This window comes from Pyrgilauda ruficollis, unplaced genomic scaffold (assembly GCF_017590135.1).
Source record: "Pyrgilauda ruficollis isolate IOZ18807 unplaced genomic scaffold, ASM1759013v1 scaffold29, whole genome shotgun sequence".
Lineage (NCBI taxonomy): Eukaryota > Metazoa > Chordata > Aves > Passeriformes > Passeridae > Pyrgilauda > Pyrgilauda ruficollis.
This window is the reverse complement of record NW_024524266.1, coordinates 8,142,636-8,163,768: the sequence shown is the minus strand read 5'-3', so window position 1 is coordinate 8,163,768 and position 21,133 is coordinate 8,142,636. Positions and strand designations below refer to the sequence as shown.

Here is a 21,133-nt window from a genome sequence, read left to right as displayed (position 1 = left end):
GTTGAAACAAGTGGTTAGAGCCCTGTATCATCCACAGATCCACTGATTTTCAACAAGATTACTACATACTAAATGTTCAGTAGCTGGAATTTGAGATAGATCCACTGAAGTCCATGGTTTTGGGTCAATTTATACCAATTGACTTCTTTTCAGTAAAACTATGAGCCTGTAAATGTTTCCAAACCCCGGTGCCATGTCAGTACTTATAAATATCTACATTAATAAGGACATGGGGTCATAAATGGAAAGTGTTAGGTAGATATAGCTACCCACGTTGTTGATAATAACAGTGTCATTGACAGAAAATATTTCAGCAAAATGAATGTCTCACACTTGGCAAATTTAAGAAGGGCCCCTGGAGGTTTGGAGCAAGAGCAAATTTAATGGGGAATTACACTGATGAATACTTTAATCGTTAATAAAACAGAACAAACTGCTACAGAACAATTATTTTATTTTCCAGGCATCCAGCCACCAAGGCGTTTGACATGCATAAACAACAGATTGGTGGTGGAGAACCATAAAACACTGATGGGAAGTGCTTTATGAACCATCTGTAAAACTGAAGTGAGAAGAATTTGACCAGGGACTTGATTTTGCCTTCCATTACCTGAGCACCCTCCACCCCACGGCAGCCAGACCCAGGTGGCACAGCTGGCTCATGGAAAGCTCTGGGGCTGAGCACATTTTATTTTCCAGCTGAGCAGAGAGGGCTCATGAGGGAGCAGGAGAGAGTCACGTCTCCAGTGCCTCAGCACACCAGGCAACGTGCCAGGGACAGCAAGCTGCCTTAGAGAAGAGGAAAAGATGCTCTCTTCTTTCCCTCCCTGCTCCCTCACTCAACCCACAGCCAAGGAAGAATCAAACGCTAGAATAATGCAAATAAGAGTATGAACAGAACAAAATACGGAATCAGAGCCAGAAAACAAAGAATGAACAATTAGCTGCCACTGTGTCAAAAATAATTAATAAATAAATAAATAAAGTCACTGAGCAGCACTGTAGCACAGACAGGGCTATAATCCAAGTACTCCAGGGCAGCATTCTCTGTATTATGTTTTGGACTCTCTTCCTGACACCTTAAATGCCTTCAAAGTGCAGCAGACACTGCTGGGATTTCTTCACTCAGCATTTCATTCAAACTCCCCTCTTTCATCCCCTGGTTTCACTATCAAGTGCTGAGATATCACTAAGACTTGGATTGTGGGCCTGTCTTTCTTCCCAGCCCCACTCAAAATCTTTAAATTTCTGGTCCCCCCAGCAACCCACTTATAGCATCACTCAGAGGTCTGAATTCCCCAATTTCTGCAAGCAGGAAGGCAAGGTCCTCTAGGCTGTGGCCACTGCCACAGGAGTCAAAATAAGCCATCTCATGGGAAAAAATAAATAGTCTGACTGCTTTATCAGAAACCTTCATGCTGGTTATCTTTCACAGCTGACCATGTTTTGCAATGTCAGTGTTTTCTCCTGGTGTGAGCTGCCATGGCCCCAGGAGGGCCAGCAGCAGCACTCAGCACAGGCACTGCTGCTGCCCTGACCGCAGCTGCTGCATCGCCGTCCTCCTGCGGGGAAGAGACACCGCAGGGGTGGCACACACCTGCAGCCAAGGGGGCTCAGAGGTATTTATGTGCAGGGCAACCAAGTCCTGGGCTCAGTACTGGGGCTGAGATACTGTGTTTGCTGCTTTTATCCTGTTCCTGCCTTTATCCTGTTCTTTCTCCAGCCCAGAGACATTTTCTCCACATCCTCCTATGCCTGCCCATCTACCCGACATCTCTCTCAGGGACACCTACATGACAAAGAGCCCAGACATTTTCCTTTGCCTCCTGGTCTTTCCTCACACCCTTTCCCCCTCCTTCTCCTGTTTATCAATTCCTGTCAAATGCCACTCCCACCTGCTTTCAGAGTATTGAGTTGTGAGGCCAGTCTGCCTTTGACAACTAATCCCCAAAGCAGCACCATCAGTAGAGGGTAAGGATCTTGAATTTAAAAAAAATTTAAAAATAAAAATATTCAATAGAAATAAAATCTTTGCAAATAGATTATTCACAAGATTATTTCCAATCTCATTCTTTCACTTGAGGGTTTTGAATGCTGGGGCTCCTGACCATCACACCACTTCTCTGATAATCTCACAATGCAACAAAAACACTTCAGAGTACTTTACAGACAGACTGCTTGTGAATGGTCTGCAACACAAATCTGAAGTCATGAAATGCTAGTATTTTGTTGAACATTTAGAGAATTGCGTTTACACATTACATAATCCAGGATTTTTAAAAAATAAATTTAGGACAATATATAATTTTAACTGAGATTTGATGTGTTGCCTTGTCTGCAGCAACCACTGTATTCTAACCACTCCTTTACAAGCAGCTATCATTCCTTAGCTGATGTCTTGCAAGACACCCAAAACTTCCCTTGATCTCAGTGACATCTTATCCCAGAGGAGGACACTTGCTCCACAAGAGAAGGGCCCTGGGGATCATAATACATGGTATATCATGACAGGGGAGTTCTCTCTTCATTAGTTATTCTGCAAGAAAGGTTGGTTGTGAGTGGGCTACAGAACAGCAGCCTCCGCACAGAGCTTTTTGTAATGATAAATAACTAGGATCAGTCCTGTTATGTATAGAAATACTGTGGGGAATTTAAAAAGTCCTGTAGATAAGGGTATAAATCCCCTCTGTCTGCAAAAAAAAACCCCAAGATTATCTCCTCACTAGCATGAAAAGCAATAAATGCCTCACCATGAGTAGGCATCATGTTAAAAATAACATTTTGTTTCTATTCTTATCCCTTCATTCTTTCACACTACGCCCATCTGCACCTCAGCTGCTGGGACAAGAGATTTCACAACCTAGGATTTTATGCTGCAAATACCAGAACATAAATAGCACATGCATGATCACTGGTAGCATTGGCTATGTGCCATTTTTATCACAAAACTAATACCTGTGCAAACCCCTCAGTGTTGGATTTAGTGAGACAAGTGGGATTTCTTTTTTCCAGCATTGTTAAGTCTAAAGATGCTATTGTAAATTGCAAGGTTTCTGGTATTTTTCTTAAAGCTCCAAGCTGACAATAAAGTTAAAGATATTTTAGTGGTACTTCTTTTCTTTGAAAGATTAAACTCCTGATCCTTCTAGCTGCTGAAATAACATTAAAATATTACCTAAGCACAAGCAGATAAAGTTCCCTATTAAACTGGCAGGGGAGATGAAGTTGCACAGCAACCATGACAGCATTGCATGACACAGGAGCAAATGCCATTCAGGCTAGTGACACTGAAACAGGGAGGAGAATCTAAAATGTCTTTATATTCCTCCCAGCCCCCTCTCTTGGGTGCCTGAAAGAAGGGCACACACACTGATCACTTATCAGAAGGAAGGAAAAAATTTCCCAGTGGCATTCTTCTTTTAAAAGTCTTTTCATTTTGTAGTCCATCTCATTATTTTTTCAGGGACCTGACTCATCATTTTGAATGCCAATTCTGGTAATTTTCACAGTATACAGGCTTTGTCCTGTTAAACAGAACAGTCAAACTGACTGGTTTTTTCCTTATTTTTGAGGAGTCCTGGAATTCCTCTCTAATATTTGTCATGTTCTGCAGCTTCATTTCTACCAGGTGGGAATGGGCTGAAGTCGAGCTTAGAGGAGATGTGGAACCCTGTCTGCTATGGCAAAATGTGAGTTACAGACTGGAGTTTCACGTACTGCTGTTTCTGAGCATGTCCTCACTCCCTCCAGTGCTTTGCCTTGCTGCATGTGCTGCTTAACAACACGGGAGCTGGCACAGAGCAGGGTGGTGGAGTTCTCATTTCAGGCATCCCACTTCTCATTGTAATGCAATCACTGTCTGCAGATACACAATGCCAGCACATGAGCTGCCAGCAAATGATTTTCCAATTATTGCTCAAACAAATCTATGAAATTAAATTCAAGTGTGATTGTATGTAACAGTTAAATTCTGTAAGCACTTGTTTCCTTTACATGAGGAACGGTGTTTCACCTTTTCTTTTATTCTCTGTCATTTTCTGTCTTAGTTTTCCTGCAGTGTGTGTTTGGTATGGTGTTGCTTTCCTCCTGGCATGCTGACATCTCTGTTCTAAGCCATATATTTCAATCCAATTGGCAAAAGACCTTTATCCCTGGGACCATGTTCTAGAAAAACATGCTTTTTTGTACCATTTAGGAAGGGTTCCTTCACCTGCATCATTTTACACCTAACCTTTACTGGTTAAATGAAGTGATTGATCACCAGCAGTCGAGGGCAGGCATTGCCAATAGCCATGAGGAGGGTGGTACACAGACATCTATCGCCTGTGCAACCGTCCCATTGGCACAGACATCCAGAAGTAGCCACCTGCCAGTATTTTTGATCCTGCCAGGCAAGATCAACTTCATGTGTACAAATTGGTCTCCAGCAGCATTTCTCACTTTTTTACTTAGAACAAAGTCTTCCTTTTTAATTGAGACACAGGAATACGAGGCTGTAGAAGTGACATTTCTGCCATCATGTCTGATCATCTGCTATCATCCAGAGTCACATCCTCTCAACCCTTTCAAAAATGATCAAAGTTTATTTCATTTTATAGTGTGTCTGTCCCTATTTCTGTTGGAATATTGTTGCAGGAATTCAAGGTGTATATGGATGTAAACTTTGTAACTTCCTCTCTGAGCTTACTTATGACCAGTTCAGAGCCATTTGTTCTCCTGGCAGCGTTGTCCTTTGGTCTAAGAGGTTCCCCTCTTGTGTTTGTATTTACCTCCTCTGCTCTCCTGCCTCATCTGGGGATGTGTCTGGCCTTAGAGGAAGAAGTGAGGCAGTACATGCTCAGATATAATGCCCATATCCCTGCTTTGCTTTAAATGCCTTATGAAGTGAAAAGCAACTAATTTTGTGTCATTAAAATGTAAATTATTCTTTTCTTAAGCAGTATAATCAATGGAGTTTTCACAATAGCTATGTTAGTTGCATAACAAAGTACCCACATTAGGTTTTATTATTTATTTATTAGATTTTATTGTTTGTTATGCAAAGCAAGTACTTTAGATCCAACAGGAAAGTGAGGGTATTGGAAACCTGGGGCTAGATCCTCAGACTGAATTTGTAGATTGGGAGGGAATGAGAAAGAGGGGAATGGGTGATGCATTAGAGTATTTGGAAACAACCACGAAAGATGAGAAGAATCTGAGTTCATTTATTTAAAAGGCCCCAACAGGAAAGGGCTGGAGTGGGGCTAGAAGGAGAGGCAGGAGTAAGGGCAAAAAGGAAGGAGAAAGGCAGGGTGAAAACTAGAGAGCTACTGATAATCCAAGGACATTGGCTTTAGCTGTAATGAGAATGGCTGTTTGTCCCACAAAAGGATGCAGTTTTTTAGTTTCTGAAACCATTGTTATTATTGTAATCATGCTTACGGGAAGACAAATTTGTCAAATTCATTGGATTCACATAGCATGCAGCCACATTTGGGAAGTGTCCGTGTCCCAGTAACACTGTGCAGCATAATGAAGTTTAATGATTGTAGCTCTATAAGGCCCCAGCCCGCAGTACATAGTAGCTGTCAAACACCAAAATGTTTTAGATGTTCTCTGTTTCAGTTAGCATTGAGTATTCTTCAGTGTTTTGATTTGGTTTCAATGTAGAAAATTTACTTTGACTTATGTATATAAAGAAATTTTGTGTTTTTGTAAAGTCAGGGTAGTTAAAATGGGGCAGTGTACCATTTTGCCAGCACAAAAACGAAATAATTCTCAGTGAAAATGTCCCTATGATTATTGACATTCACTTCCAAGGGAAAATCACCACCTTGTCAATACCAGTGTTATTCTGATAAGACCTGGGGTAATAGATATGTTTGTGTGAGGTGGCAGTTTAATAAGCAAACAGACATAATGTCTCCGTGATCCCACCTCTGCCAATCTGTCACATGGAAAGACAATGCTAGTCAAGTCCAAATCCTCTTAAATCCCAACACTAGATTGTAAAATAAAATTGAAATCATCAAATTAAAGCACAGAATGCACACAGGGCTGTAGAATATAAAATTTTCTACCACTGTGCTAGGCCAGACTGTGCTGGGACATGGATGATTTACACACAATGGGTGTAAATGGATCCTCAATATTGTTTAGCTGATAATGTCTGTACCCCAAAATTGTTTTAGAAAACCTACACCTGGCTTTACGGCAACACGACAACATATTCTATAGTAGCCATGCAAAAAATCCCAGACTGTATCTTATTTAAAAGCAATACATTTCAGAAGGATAGTGAACTTTTTGCCATCAGCAGTCTGTTGCAGAGGGATCAGCAGTGCTACCTATGTATTTCCTTAACCTGCTTTTCTTTGCCAGTGGGCAAAGAACACGACTACAGAGGCAACTACAAAACACAGAAGTTCCTCTCAGAAAATCTGGATTATAAAAGTGTCATGGATTACATCTGATGATTTACATGATGGACATGGCAATCATAACTCCTGATGTAACACCTAGACCTGTGTGGGGTCGTGGGGGTGCAGGAGGGAGTTGACTCAATGCTCTGTCCCTCAGTGCTGGGCCACACCAGGAAGGGCTGATTTTGGGAACTCCTGAGCAAGGCAGCTGGCATGGGAGGCAGTGTTTTGAATAGATTTACTGTTTCACAGAGAGGTCTCTTGGCTTGCATAAGCAGGTGAGGGCTTGGGGAGGTACCAGCTCCCACTGGTGGGATGTACCTACTGCCCTGTCAGCTCCTTGTTGTGGAATGGAGGGCTGGTAAGCATTCCCAGAACAGCCTCACAAACTGAGCAATCCAACAGCTTGAGCCTTCTCTGTTTCCAGTGCCCCAGAGCACAGAAGTGCTTTCAAACAGGCACTCTGCCCTCAGCCACAGCAACATTTACAATTAAAACTAGGTCGATAGTTGAAACCACAAGGTACTAATTGTCTACATAACTAACAGTTCTGGCACTGGGAAGAAAAGGAAAGACAGAAAAACAGGTATTTTGAAAGACTTGAGGAAAATCTTCCTAGGTAATTAATTGCTCTTTGAACAGGAATAGCAAAAATAGGAAAAGAAATGTAATTTGCAAATTTTCACAGATCTCCTCCCTAGAATTCCAAGTGTCTCTCTTGTTAAATCATGCAACACATTCTAAAATCTTCTCATATTTAAAAATATGTAGTAATCTGCTTTGTAACTATTTCTGGCTAAATACACTGGCACTACAATTCAGAGCAAAGCTCAACTGAGAGTGTTTTCTGGAGCAGAAAGTTAAAAAAATTATATATATATATATATATATATATATTTTTAATTTTTTTTTTTTTTTTACGATGTCATTTACATTTTACATTCCTGACCAATATATTCTAGATTCAATGCTGTGGATCAATATTACGGTTGAATTATATCACTTTCTGAATCAATCTCATATGGCTGAGATGCACTGAAAATATTAAAAAGAGAAGGAGGCAATTAATGCAGAAAAAAAAGCCACAAACCTTAAATAAAACCACTTTCTATCATTTTGCTAAAATAAGCTTTTAGGCAGATGCTAATATTCTGAGTTGGCTGGCAGCCTGAAATGAGTTTGTGGGAATCAGGTAGTACAAATGGGTGGCTCAGAGAGAATATAAAGCCTTCTGTGAGTTTAGTTAGCATTTTCCTGATGTCCCAGGTGTCCTCAGGGAGCAGAGAAGGCACGATCCTTGTCCCTGGAACATAAAGCCCGTGCAGTGGGGTGTGCAATGCAAAATGCAGGTGTCATACAGAATGTGAGTGCCTGCAACAGGACTCTTGGTACCATCACACCGTGCTGCAACACTTTGCAAGGGCAGAACCCCCTCCAAAATCCAATCCATGCAGAAATCAGTCAAGGATTGGAAGCAGATGAGTCACAAGTATCGAGGGGGTGAAACTGTGTAGGTTATCATTTGAACTCGTACTGGTTTTTTAGCACACAATATAAACACAAACTAATTTATTCAACACTGCTATTACAAATTTCTTGTTGACTGCTCTCTACAGAGTGCTTTAAAATAAAAGTTATAGCTATTTAACAGTTTTTCAATTGCTTTATATGAGTGGAACTGAGACTGATCTTGACTAAAGTGAATTTCCTTGCTGAATATAACTGCTGTAATTGCAGACTTCTCAAAATGCAGGTGTCTCTAAGAGCTGTTGCTCCATCTCCAGTGGCAATAGCATATATTTGCAGTACTAAGTAGTTCTGGGTTCTCTCCACAATGCTCTGGTTTTCCCTGCAGCACCCAAAGGTGCAGAGCAGTTACCCAGCTACAGAGCCTGAGGCTGTACACAGCATGCTATCTGAGATCAAAAAAGGCATCAAGGTAATCATCTGAGCATGCAGAAAACATATAAAAATCAGGCTTCCTAAAGTTATGATTCAGAGGTGGGTGCATCAACCATCAACAACTTTTTATTTTCTGTAACAACTCCCAAGGAATTAAATATAGTTGTAGGAATGTGCAAGTATGAGCATCATGATTATTATAAGGCAAACTCTGATGGCAATCTGCATTATGCCTCTTCTGTGCTGTGTTAGGCTTGTTTCTTTGACCAGCTATATAGGAGAAGGATGAAAAGCCTCATGCTTACCACAGGGTGAGATAATTCCCACAGCCAAGCACTGCAGAGGAGGTGATACATGGCACAGAACCTCACTCACCTTTTCATGATTTTTCTGAGCACCAAATGTCTAATTTCAGCAAAATATGGACCATGAACTCTTGTCTCAGATGACTTTCCAAGTTCTGCTCAGAAAGGGCAGGTTTGGCCTCTGAGAGCACCTAACAGCACAAGGCAGTTCAGCCTCCTGCATGGTGTATTTTCATGTTTTGGGTGCAGTATATGGGGAAGAGGGATACCACTGCCATATAATACACACACCTTGCTTCTTGCCCATTAATTACCAGGAGCACTTCGAAACTAACTTTATGCAAAGAACAGATTTGTATTTATGTATTAATTTGATCTTGATTTTGTTAAATGTGAAAATACGACAAAACAGCCTACCTGCTACATCCCAGAGGCATTTGTGAAGTGCTTTAAACACTTAAAGCACACTAAATGCTAAATGTTAAATATCACAATGGCAGGCAAAGTGCTATTGGTGCAGTAGTGAACATTCCCAATGTACTGGAACCAGTCACTAAAGTATTCTTTGTTTCTTCTACAAGCAGCTGGCATCAAATAGAAGCATCTAGCCCAGTATTTAGAGAGTAAAGACAAGTATTTCTAATTGCTCCTGATTTCCAGTTTCCGTACTCCAGAAAGTGCTAAAAAATTCTATGTCACCTTCGATGTGCCGGGTTACTCTGTTACTGCTGTGTGATACAAGTGAGAACTGAAAAGCTTTGCTCAGTGTTCTCTTGGAATTCTCCTTACTCTGCTTCAAATTAATTTTCATTTAAGTGTGGGAATTTTACAAATGTGATATGGCAGCTCAAAATACCACTTTTGCTGCATGACCAAATGTCAGGAAAACTATCCATCTGCATCCAGAGCATCATCCAACTGCACTGTTTCCTCCAGTTAAGATGGTGTCTGATGTCATTCAGACAAACAGATGCATTCATTTCTTTCTCAGGGTGAAACAGGAAATATTTGTAAGTGACAGCATATTTATCACTCTGCTAGTGCTGGTACCATCCTTGTATCCTATTATTTTTCTCAAACCCTTCAGGTAGAGCAATTTGAAACCCTGCTCAGTAACCCTGCTTCACCTGTCCAAATATTACTGGGCTCTTATCAAGGAATTTCCACAAGAATTATGTAAGTGGATGAAGTTCCATGCTAATATTTATTTATTTAACATCCTAAAGAGTACAGCTATCCCAAGCCTGGATCAATAGTAATTCCTTAATGAAAATGCAGTCAAAACCACAATATCCCATCAGAAATAACTGCCTTCTAAACTAATCTGCTTTACAGATGAGCAAATTCACTAAACAACTTGTTAAACAAATACTATCATGTTTACTTTCCACAGTGCAAGAAAGGAAAAAATCAAGAACCATCCCCAGGAAGAAAAAAAACTCCTGTAATTACTTCATTTTAAACAATCCTAAGAGCAATAATAGAGTATTTTGCATCTTTGGCTACCTCTATTAAGCAATTAATGTCTCACAGTAAGCTGAATGTCAGATGAATACAGCAGGTTGTTTGCTGCTATTTATGCCTGTGGAATGCAATTTTGTTTTTCTGCTTATGTCCTGTTTCATCAGGTCATATCAAATCATATTTTGTCAGTGTTTATTAATTCAGCTAAAGCTAGTCACATGACACACACTTCAGTGCTCTTAGTACTAAAAAAAGCAAATGCTTTCCATAGTTCCAGGTGGTTTTTTTTAAATGTGACTAGATACATCCAATTAACCAGTGACTTTCATGTCAAATTTATTGCATTTCAAGCATGTTTTTACTTAAAGTGTTGAGCAGTTATTTAAATTAATATTCTCCTTTACTTTTAAATTGCAACCTACAGACTACTGAAGAGATGATTTCCTCTTTGCAAGAGGAGTGACTTGAGCTAATGCTAATGGGAATTACTGGGGCATACCATTAAAGTTCTAGACAGCCTCAAGTTTTCAGCAAGACCAAGAAGTACCACTGTGCCACTTAGAGACTATTTTGCAAAAAGTAAAATGTTAGCAAAGAAACATAGGCAAATTTTCCTTCCACCTTGCTATTACTAAGTCTCATTTTAGTTGTACACACGGGACAACAAAAAATTAAACATCTACATTGCATCCAGAAAAACAGGGAGGGAAAGAAAGGGATGAAGAGAAAAAAAAATAAAATTAACTGGTTTACCTGATGCTGTACAACACCTTTCCAGTTTTAGAAATCCTCAGCAGCTTGTTGTCTGTTGTAACATCATGGAAATTTGCTCCCTTCTCATTGGCAAAGAATAAATCTGGCTTCCAAATAGAATCCAACATAGAGGGATCCAAATCCAGGGAATCATCAGGATATTCGCTGTAAGCCAGACGTGAATCATTCCACTGCTGCCTCAAAAAAATGTTCACTCTGTAGTCCTACAGAAATGTCATGTAAACAGGTTACTAAGCCACCAAATCTGGAAGCCCACTTTAGCTTGCTTTATGTTCTTAGATATACCGCAATACCATTACAGCAAAAATTTGTGTTATCCTTTGAACATCAGAGTTGTCATTTGAAAATAAAGTTGTCAAAGTGCTGCATTGAACCAAATAAACACAACTGGTACATTTTCCAAATCAAAATTCCTTCAGTGATGAGAAAAATATTAACTACAATCTCCACAATTAAATGTAACCCTATTTCAAATGTTGTCGATTACCTAAGAGATATTTGTAAGAGATATTGCAGCTAAATATATACAATTTCATCAAAGATGCTAGAAAATTACCAATTTAAATAAATTTATTCTAATATGTAAGTCATTTATGTCTAATGTACTCATGAATAGTTTTTAATTCCAGTGAAGCCAAAATTGTATAAAATAAATTAAATCACCACTTCTTATTTACTACTTGTTTCCTTTTCCTATTCACTGTATGATTCTGTGTATGTTCCTTCATTTACTCCTCCCTGTCTTCATCCCATTAAAATTGGCCTGATTGTATTCTTCTGCTTGGTGGTCTGCTAGTCACAAGTGGGAAAGGCAGCAATTACTTACAGGTTCATTTAGAACCACCATTAACATTGTGTCAACAACTGGTTATTAAAGGGGAGTGTGAAAAGAACTTTCAGGTTCTAAATTCTCTGCAGGGAGTGGAAAGAAATGCTTAGTCTCCATATCCCAGGTTTCCAAAGTCAACAAATAAGATCTTAATCTCTCTGAAATTACCATTTTTAATTTGTTTATGAGCACTCTCTTAGAAATACCATCTACTCTTCATCTAAAAGAAAAATATTTAATAATATTTGTATTGATTGTATTATCTGAAGGAATTCTTTATCAAGTAATTCTGCTGATACTACAAAGCATTAACATTTAGGATTTGCAGCTGCACATTAAAATGGCAACACTGTGCTTTTGACTTGGAAAATGTATGAGCTGGTTGGGTTTTAGTCAGGTACCTGAACTGCATAGAAAAGAAGTTATCACCCTTGAAATGTAGATAAATGTTCTCACTGATCAGAGCTGCAGAAAGCAGCTTGCCCAGTATGCAGACTCTGAACAAGCCCCTCCGAGCTTCAGCTTTCGCCCCCATTTCTCCATGGGGTGCCAGTGAGGTGTGCTGCTGCCCTGGCAGAATATTTCTGACATCCAAACTGATGCAGATTTTGAACCCAATAGGAAGATGCTTTACAATCTCAGTAGGTGGATAACTTTTCTTTCTTTGTTTTTCATTTTCCTTTTGCTCTTGGGTAGATGTGATTCCAAACAGGAATGTTGACTAATCAGAGCAAGACAGACCTGAGAGAGGTCTCAGGAATAGCATTTATTAAAGATACTTACAAAAGCCTGTACCTATTTTTTACAAGTCACTGTACTTTTTATGTTGTTCTTGTTTCAGACATTTAAATATCAAATAGCTACTTGCAGTTCTGAGCTTATAAAATGTCATCACATCTTGTGAGGATACACCATCCATAATCATACCATCCCTTATTTCTTGGTATTAGAAACTGAGAGTTTCTTATGTTTATAATGTGTCTTTAAGCTTATATTTATCTTTAAGTATATATGAGTCTCAGAGTTTATATGGGACAGCTTTAGTTATAAATCCAGGAATGCACTGACTTGAATTCTACAGAAAAGAAGGCAGGAGCAACTGCTGACAGAATAAAATTGCTACAACTAGTTGTGAGACTGCCTTTAATTCTTCATTGTGATTTGATATATAATGAAGTCTATGGTAAACAGAGGGATTTTTTTCCCCCATTACATAGAAATCATAAGTAAGTCAGATCAGTAAATTATATAGAAATATCTAAAAAAATTGCTTTGATGAATTTCAGTGGTTGGTGATTTAGATAATAAAAAACAGTCTGGAAAAATCTTTATTCATAGAAGGGATTTCACATGATAATATATATTATACCAAAATCATAAATAGTGCCAATAAGATTACCCTGTATTTTTCAATATGTCCCTTCATAAATTTGTCAGAGTCATCACACCAATACACTTAGAAATGCTTTCCCTCTGCAAGCTTTGTTGTTAGAAGCAAAACAGAACTGAAAACTTTGTTTATATCTGATAGGCTTTGTATATATATGTATAGATATTTTAATGAGATATAAAAATTTAAATATAACATGCTCACCACAAGAACAGCATTACTTTTTCCTCCTTTGCTTGCTGTATAAGCAGTTGAGAGGGATGTGTGTTTACACAGTCAGACCGAATCATGTGCAGAATTTTGATTTACTTTTCCTGAGCTACCACTATAACTATGTTTTGAAGGAAAATTCTCTTGAGAATAGTAGAACAACATGGAGTTGAGGCACACTACAGTGTGTATCTGGCGAGGTCCTGAGGGTGGAAGTGGGTGTGCTGTAGTAAAGCACTCCTACACAACCACAAGTACACCTACTCTGCAAATTCTTTCTGACAGCACCACCACTGAACAAGAAGTGTGGACCTGAAGATTCAATCTCAGATGCACTACCAGTGTCAGCACTAGCTCAAGGCAACTCAGATAAACAATTTTCCTATGTTCTCAAGCCATGAGCTCGCAGCAATACAAACATACTGAAAGAATATTAATCTGATTAGATTTAGTAGCTCTATCTGAAGATTTAGGGACTTGATCCACAGATATACTTAATCTGTGTTATAGGAATGTAGATAGATATCATTTTTCAGCATATGTAAATCCAGATTCACAGAGCAAAGCCCTGGATCCCTTTGGCCCCAGGCACTGCTGTGGCAGGAGTGCAGGGGAGCCCCCTGCCCTGCTCAGTGCCACTTTCTGTCTCTGAACCCCCACTTGTCTGAGCTTTCCTCCCAGCTTCCCCTCCAACAGCAGTGATTGCCCAGGAGTTGAGTTGGAGGTCTGAAGCAAACGGCAGAATTAGCTGGCCTTCCATGAATAGGAGGCATTTGCCAAAAAAGACTACTCTCTCTCTCTGTCTAAATCCTAAAGATAAATGCTAACTGAAAAGCAGTGGTTTGATGACCTTTTCCAAGGCCATGCAACAGAAAAAGCACTTTACTACTTATGGGTATAAGCATGCAGTGTGTCCCCAGTGGCTTCAGTGGGAGCCTTTTATTTAGTTAAAAGTATACATGTGAATTAACCAGGATCTAATAAGCTTATTTGTAATGATGGGGTTTTTCCCTCTAAATGGGAGAGAGTATCATACAGCCACCCACAGCAAAGCTTGTCAAATTAAGAAATGGCAATTTTTTCTGCTAACATAAGTACTCAAAACACAACTGGAGTTTGGATCATTTACCCTAACAGAGAACCTGCTGCATAGTGCCAGTCATTGACTATAGGGCACAGCAACAATAAGAATGTCCTCACAGTCATTTTCATAATTAACAATTAGCTTGTCAATTTTCAAACCTCTCTTAACTTCTCCTACAGCTGATAGCTAAAAAATCCTGGTCATTAGGAACACTGAACATCCGAATTCTTTGGGATGCTGCCCAGGCTGATGTAGATTACTCATCTGTGATACTCAACTGCAGTCATGCTGTACAGTGAATTTTCTGCTGAATACTGCATGTGTAAATACTTCCAAAAATAGATACAGAGTTTACTCTCATAACTCCTTTATTCAGTGAAGTTATTCAGAAAAATCTTTTTCTCTTTCTTTGCAAGTTAGGGCTTAAATTAAAGACAAATCAAAGAAAATTTTCAACTATGTCATCCTTACGCTGGCCTTTTTTTTTTTTTTTTTTACTATTTTCATTTTGGTATAACATATATCATTTAATAAACAAAAAAACCCATTTATTTTCTAGGAAAAAAAAAATCTATTGGGATACTGTCCCATATGTGTATTATAGAGCAGAAAGACTGTTACATCTGCATTTTGTTTCTCTAGATCTTTGGGAATAAAACTCATGAAGAGTCTTTGGAATTCATCCATCTGGATCAGCATAAAATCCCAGGTTTATTTCTTAATGTAAAGTTTTAGTTTTTAGAAGAGTGTGCTGGATATTGGAGTTGTGCTGGCCTTTCACATAGGGAGAAATTTTATCCTGTACTGTGAGTCTTAATCAGAGGATAGAAACTACTCCTGATAATGTTAGTGAAATTAGTAGGTCTGGGACTGTAATCCTGTTTGCCATGTTAATTTCTCCTCCTGAAAGCTTCCCTGAGCACATTTTCATCTTCCAAGTTCCCAATGAACTGCTGTAGATGGTCCAAGTTATATTCTGATAATGTCCCTTCAGTGTATATACATGGTTTCACTAAGCATTCCTCTCCTCTGAGACAGGAGTGTCTCTATTGAATTTGCAATCCAGGTTTTTAAATTAATCACTTAGTTTTATGTCAAAACCATCAAGAGCATTTTATAGGGAAAAATGATTCCTAGGAGTCAAACAAACTTGTTATTTATCACAAGGGATGCCAACAATTTTACCACACAATTATATGTATTTCAGAAAGGCAAAGTAGTTGGAACAGCAATTGATGTCTGCCTCTCAGAGCAGACTCCTAAAACTAGTCACAATAGTCATTAAAGAAGTGACAACATTAAGAAAATCAATATCAAATAAGTGAACAGCATCTTAGAGAAATCTTTCCACACTTTCAGCAGATATAATGAACAAAGCAAAATAAGAAAGCCAATAGTCTTTGTTGTCATCTACTTGAAAGTTTGGCTGTTTTCAGCAAAATGTGTTAATGAACATTGGAAGGGTACACATTAACATATTTGATAGAAGGTAAAATGCAATGAGGGGATTTAATCAAAGCAATGAAGGAGTCTAATTAATGCAATCAGCATTGGGTCGTGCAAATATTTTCATTGAATGCCATCTTGTAAAGCTAGTGACGTGCAAGATTTTGCTACTTAATGCTATGCTGATGTCTCTACACACTAGGATCAACAGACGTGGCTGGGTAAAAATGTTACATTCACAGCTATCTTCTCTGAATCCTTAAAACACAGGAAAGAAATTAATGTTTTCCAAAAATAATGAAAATTAAGTCTGTTGATAATTATGTAACATTCTGGTTTGTTTATTTCCCTGTCATTTTAAAAGCTATTTTAGTTTTCTTTTAAGGTGTTTTTAAAGTATTACAGATACATAGTCTAAAGCATTAACTTATCTGTCTGTTTTTGTAGTTCTGTATGCATTGTCATTTATAGCAAAGTCTTTCCCACACTGTTGAAGAAAGCAAGCCAGCCTAGCAATAACTTGCCTTCTATCTCTAGAAAACATTAAGTAACAGGGTGGGTTTTTTAAATAAAATTGTTTAGGAGCAGAAGATTTGTGTTCCTACATTCTTTAATCACCACTTACTAAAATGATGGCTTGAGTTACAATTGAATCTAAATTAATATTAAACAAAATACATAAGTCAGGCTAAAGATCTTCCTTCATAATGCAAGGCCTGCAAGGCAGTATCTATTCCATCTTACAAAAAAGCTACTTTTTTGGTTTACTTCAAGTGCGCAGCAATCCATTATTAATTACCAAGTTCTCAGTCCTACAGGAAGCCAAGCACCTTCATTGCCTCTGGCTTCAGCAAATCCAGAAAAACCTGGGTGCAGTGTAGGAACCTCTGGAAAACAGAGCTGTGAAGCTATACTGAAAGTATACTTCAAAAGTACCACAGATATGAGCACCTAAAAATTATTATGGGTTTAATCACATTATTATGATAAATTTGTCAAAAATATATCTGTGGATTAACTCCCATAGTCAGGAGTATGTCAGCTTGAATAAAACCCAGATCCTTTTTATTCACTTTTGAAAAAGATTAAAAAACTCAGCATCTTTTTAAATGAAATCAGAAAAGTTTTGAAGGCTTTTTTCTTAGCAAATATTGAGAAAAGTTAATAGACTGATAGACTTCTAGACTAAAAGATTTTTTTTAAAAAAAAACATTTTGAACATTTTGATTTTATTTTTTTCTTAGCTTGATTTTGGTTATCCTATATTTTGAAATTTTTAAAATTAAAATGTGACCTTTTTTTTTTTGACTGTGTTCTTTGCATTCAGTCAAAAGACAAAGTTCAGTCAGGTGGAATCCCATCATTTCCTAGTACTAATTTAACCTCAAAATACCTAAGTCTTATACCCACATGTTCTAGTCATTTGACTCAAGTTTTACACTTGCTTCTGTGACTGATGTGGCTGCAATTCACAGAGATCTATCTCTGTTAAACAAGACCATTTTCTGCAGCAGCAGGTGATTCAGCATGTGGTCTAAAGCACACTCAAATATGGCGCACTTGGCAGGGAAACCCACAGCTGAGCTCTAGCCATTCCTCTGCCTCTTCAGAGCTAATGAAACCTGAGAAAGTAGGTCTGCACACACCTATATTTGCTGCCATCACAGTCACTAAAGACTGTGGTGCAGTCCCCATGTAGGTGTGTTATATATTTTTTCTATATTTATTTTGTTATTTTATTTTATGTTATTTTTACTCAGGTTTTTAGTAGGTTTTTAGTAGCTTCATAACTTAGTAAATGTCTGCACATCCTGAGCATCTCTATTCTACATCACATCGCACTCCTTCACAAGATGGCTTCAATGATCAGTCCCACTCACCATTGTAGTTTCTGCTATTGAACCAAAGCTGTTGATAAATATGTTGCAGGTAACATTTACAGGAGGACCTGCAAGTTGAACAATAAATAGAAAAATTGACAGGTTGTGTTCATGACATATATTAAGTATTGTTGTTCTCTTGCCAACGGCATCATAGCACTTACCATTGTGGTTTCTGTGACTGATCCAAAACTGTTGATAAAAATATTGCAAGTAACGTTTACTGGAGGACCTGTGGAATGCAATAAAAATGTTGCAATTCACATTGAAACAAAAGTACAGATCCCTCAGCCTCCGTACAATCTGGTACAGATGTGGCTGAAAACAAGTAGAAAGTGAGTTTTCCCAAACAGTTGATGTAAATTTTGATCAAAAGGAAAGCATTATCAACACTAATTTATTTAACCCCGTTTCATTGCAAGTTGTTACGTAAACACACAGAACTACATCCTTGCATTTAGAGATTGACAAGAGAGTTGAGTGAGGGCTTTTTTCTTATCCACAGTACCAGCACAGAATATACTTTAGCACTGCAACCACTCCTCTCTCCCTTCTCCCTTCATCCAGAACTTAAAAGGTTATCTCTCCACATTTCCTCCACTCCGTAGGCAAACATTTGCCACTGAAATAAATTCCCAGTAAGGGAAACTTTTCACATTGACTCCAGTCCACAGCAGCTCTTCCTGCACCTCATCTGGAAGTGTCTGGCTTGCCATAACCAAATATTTTAGCAATATCTGTTCTGGCTTGAACAGATAGCTTTCATTAAACAGCTATTTGTATTCTCTTCCCTCCCACCACCTTTGCTGTTATATGTGTGGCAGAATGAATGGGGACTTAATATTTAATTAGTTGCCTATTAGCCTTCTTGATTTTTTTTAGGTGTGACAAAATAAACAGGAGTTCTCAACAGAATAAAAAAAGGATTCATGCTAAAGGCTTGAATTTCAGTGACACAGAAGTTGGTACAAGCATTGAGTATCAAGTATTTTCTTCTTTCTTTTGCCATTACTATTTTAATCACAGCATATTCCTTATAAATGAAAAAATGTCAGTGCAGAGAATATAAATATCCCCATACGGTTTATAATTCAGGTCTGAATTTTATTTATAAAAGATGGAAACATTATTACTTTCTTTTTCGTAAAATGAAAGAATAAACTAATTAGTCCATTGTCAACTTCCTGAGTGCTAGACTACCCACCTTAAAGGAAACAATCATGTTGGTTTTGGAAATATAAACTACAACAGTAACATGTTTTGAGGCTGTTAAATTCCAATGAGGTATGTTGTTCAACTCAGGTTTTTTACAAGAATTGTTTTTAAAACACTTCCTTTTTATTTTGCAAATGCGTTTTCATTTCCAATACCAAGTTGAAACCAAGACAAATAGTGTGCTATTTTCCCTCCATATTATCATTTTTGTTCCTTTGAATTGGTGGTATTTCTACTAGCTAGGCACCTTGAACAATGTGTTTCTCTACACACAGACATACTGAGTCACTGTATCATTGAAGCTGGAAGGAACTCCTGGAGATCACCCAGTCCCCATAGTCCATCTTGTCCCAGAGCAGGAACAGCTATAGAAGGACTGTGCCACATCAGACTCTGAATATATCCAGAGATGGACACTCCACAGATTCTCTAGGCAACCTGTGCAGTGTGCAGTCACCCTCACAGCAAACTGCTTCTCTTATGCTTAAGTAGAATTTCATGGGTTTCAGCTTGTCCCCCCCGCCTCTCTTCCTGTTACTAGGCACCACTGAGAAGAATCTGGCTACCTTTTCTTTACTTACACCTCATCAGTTATTCATGCACATGGCTGTGATTCACCAGAATCATTTTTCCCCAGGCTGAGTGGCCTCAGCAATCTCAGCCACTCGTATGACAGATCCTTCAGTCTCTTAATGACCTTAATAACATTTTGCTGGACCCATAGCAATAAGTCCATGTCTCTCTCATACTGGGGAGCCCAGAGCTGGGCTCAGCATTCCAGGTCTGTCTCACCAGTTCTGAGCAGAGCAAAGGATCCCTTCCCTCGTCCTGCTGGCCATGCTCTGCCTAATGCAGCCCTAGAGTCCATTGGCTGCCCTTGCTGCAGGGGCATGTTGCTGGCTCATGTTTAACCTGGTGTCCACCAGGAGCCCCACGACCTTTTCTGCAAATCTGCATTCCAGCTGGGCGTCTCCCAGTTTGTTCCTTCCAAGTTGCAGCACTGCATTCCCTTTCCTGAACACAGTGAGGTCCTGTTGGCCCATTTCTGCAGCTTTTCCTTGTCCCTCTGAATATCAGGAAACTCTCTAGGGCATCAACCATTCCTCCCAGTCTTTTATCTCCTGCAAATTAGTTGAGGGTGCACCATGTCCCCATCATCCAGGTAATTAATGAAGATGTTAAAGAGTACTGACCCGTACCTGTGCCAGTAGTACAGCAGTAGTGACTGGCCACCAGCTAGACTTTGTGCTGCTGATCACAACCCTGTGAGCACTGCAATTCAGTCAGTTTTCCAAGCCCATTTAGCTGGTCTGTACCATGTTGTGAGAGACACTAACAAAAGCCTTGCTAAAGTTGAGATATACACTGCTCTTCCCTGATTCACTAACCTTTCAAGTCGTTATAGAAAGCTATTAGCACTCCAAGGAATGATGTACCATTCAGAAATCCATGTTGACTACAACCAGTCACCTTCCTGTCCTTCATATCTGGAAATGGCTTCAAAAGGATTTGCTCCAGGCTTTGAGGTAAGGCTGGCCAGCCTGTAACTTCTCTGTTCTCCTGCTTGTCTTTCTTAGAGGTAGGAGTGACATTTTTTTCCCCACATGATTAGGAACCTTCACCAGTTGCCATGACCTTTTTAAGGATAACTAAGAATGCAACCACCCAGCCTCCACAGCTATGCTAAGCACTTGTGGGTGTTTCCTATGTGGTCTCATGGACTTGTCTGTGTCCAGTTTACCTAAGTGCTCTGTAGCCTAGTTCTTCATCACTAAGTTTTTATTGATTTGGACTTTTTTACAGGTATCAGTGGCATGGGATTCCTAAAGACCATTTTTGATGGTAAAAACTGTGGAGAAGGAGGCTCACAGCTGTTGTCTTGCAAAGGTCATTTTATGTGAGCATCACAATTCCAACTCCTGAGTGCCAGCAGAACCTAGTACACATGCTTAACTGTGTTAGGAACACATGGCTTATGTATGTTAGGAAATATGCTGCCACATCACAGACTGCAGTCCAGATGTGCAGGAGTAGGTACATGCCAGAGCACTGTATTTTATAATAAAGCAAACACCTCCCTCCGTTTCCATACTTAATTATAATTAAGTCTTCAACTTGCCTTCTGCTGGTAGAAGTGGAACACTCTAAGAACTATAAGAACTTAGTAAACTCAGTAAAAAAGAGAGATCAGGTTTTTTCCTCACCTGAGGAATTTGAATATAAATAAGTCTAT

At 38.9% G+C, this 21,133-nt stretch overlaps 1 protein-coding gene across 2 annotated transcripts in view; it reads right to left on the bottom strand.

Moving 5' to 3' along the window:
• The window catches only part of GLRA2 (glycine receptor alpha 2), a 121,352-nt gene that overhangs the window by 79,437 nt on the left and 20,782 nt on the right, over positions 1 to 21,133 (bottom strand). The window contains exons 3-4 of one of the 2 annotated variants that reach the window (XM_041472385.1): positions 17,850 to 17,917; positions 10,826 to 11,049 (exon numbers count right to left, since the gene is read on the bottom strand). In XM_041472385.1, the coding sequence (XP_041328319.1) occupies positions 10,826 to 11,049; positions 17,850 to 17,917 (292 nt within the window). Of the gene's footprint in view, positions 1 to 10,825; positions 11,050 to 17,685; positions 17,754 to 17,849; positions 17,918 to 21,133 lie in introns of both variants that reach the window. The other variant, XM_041472386.1, reaches the window with a different exon arrangement.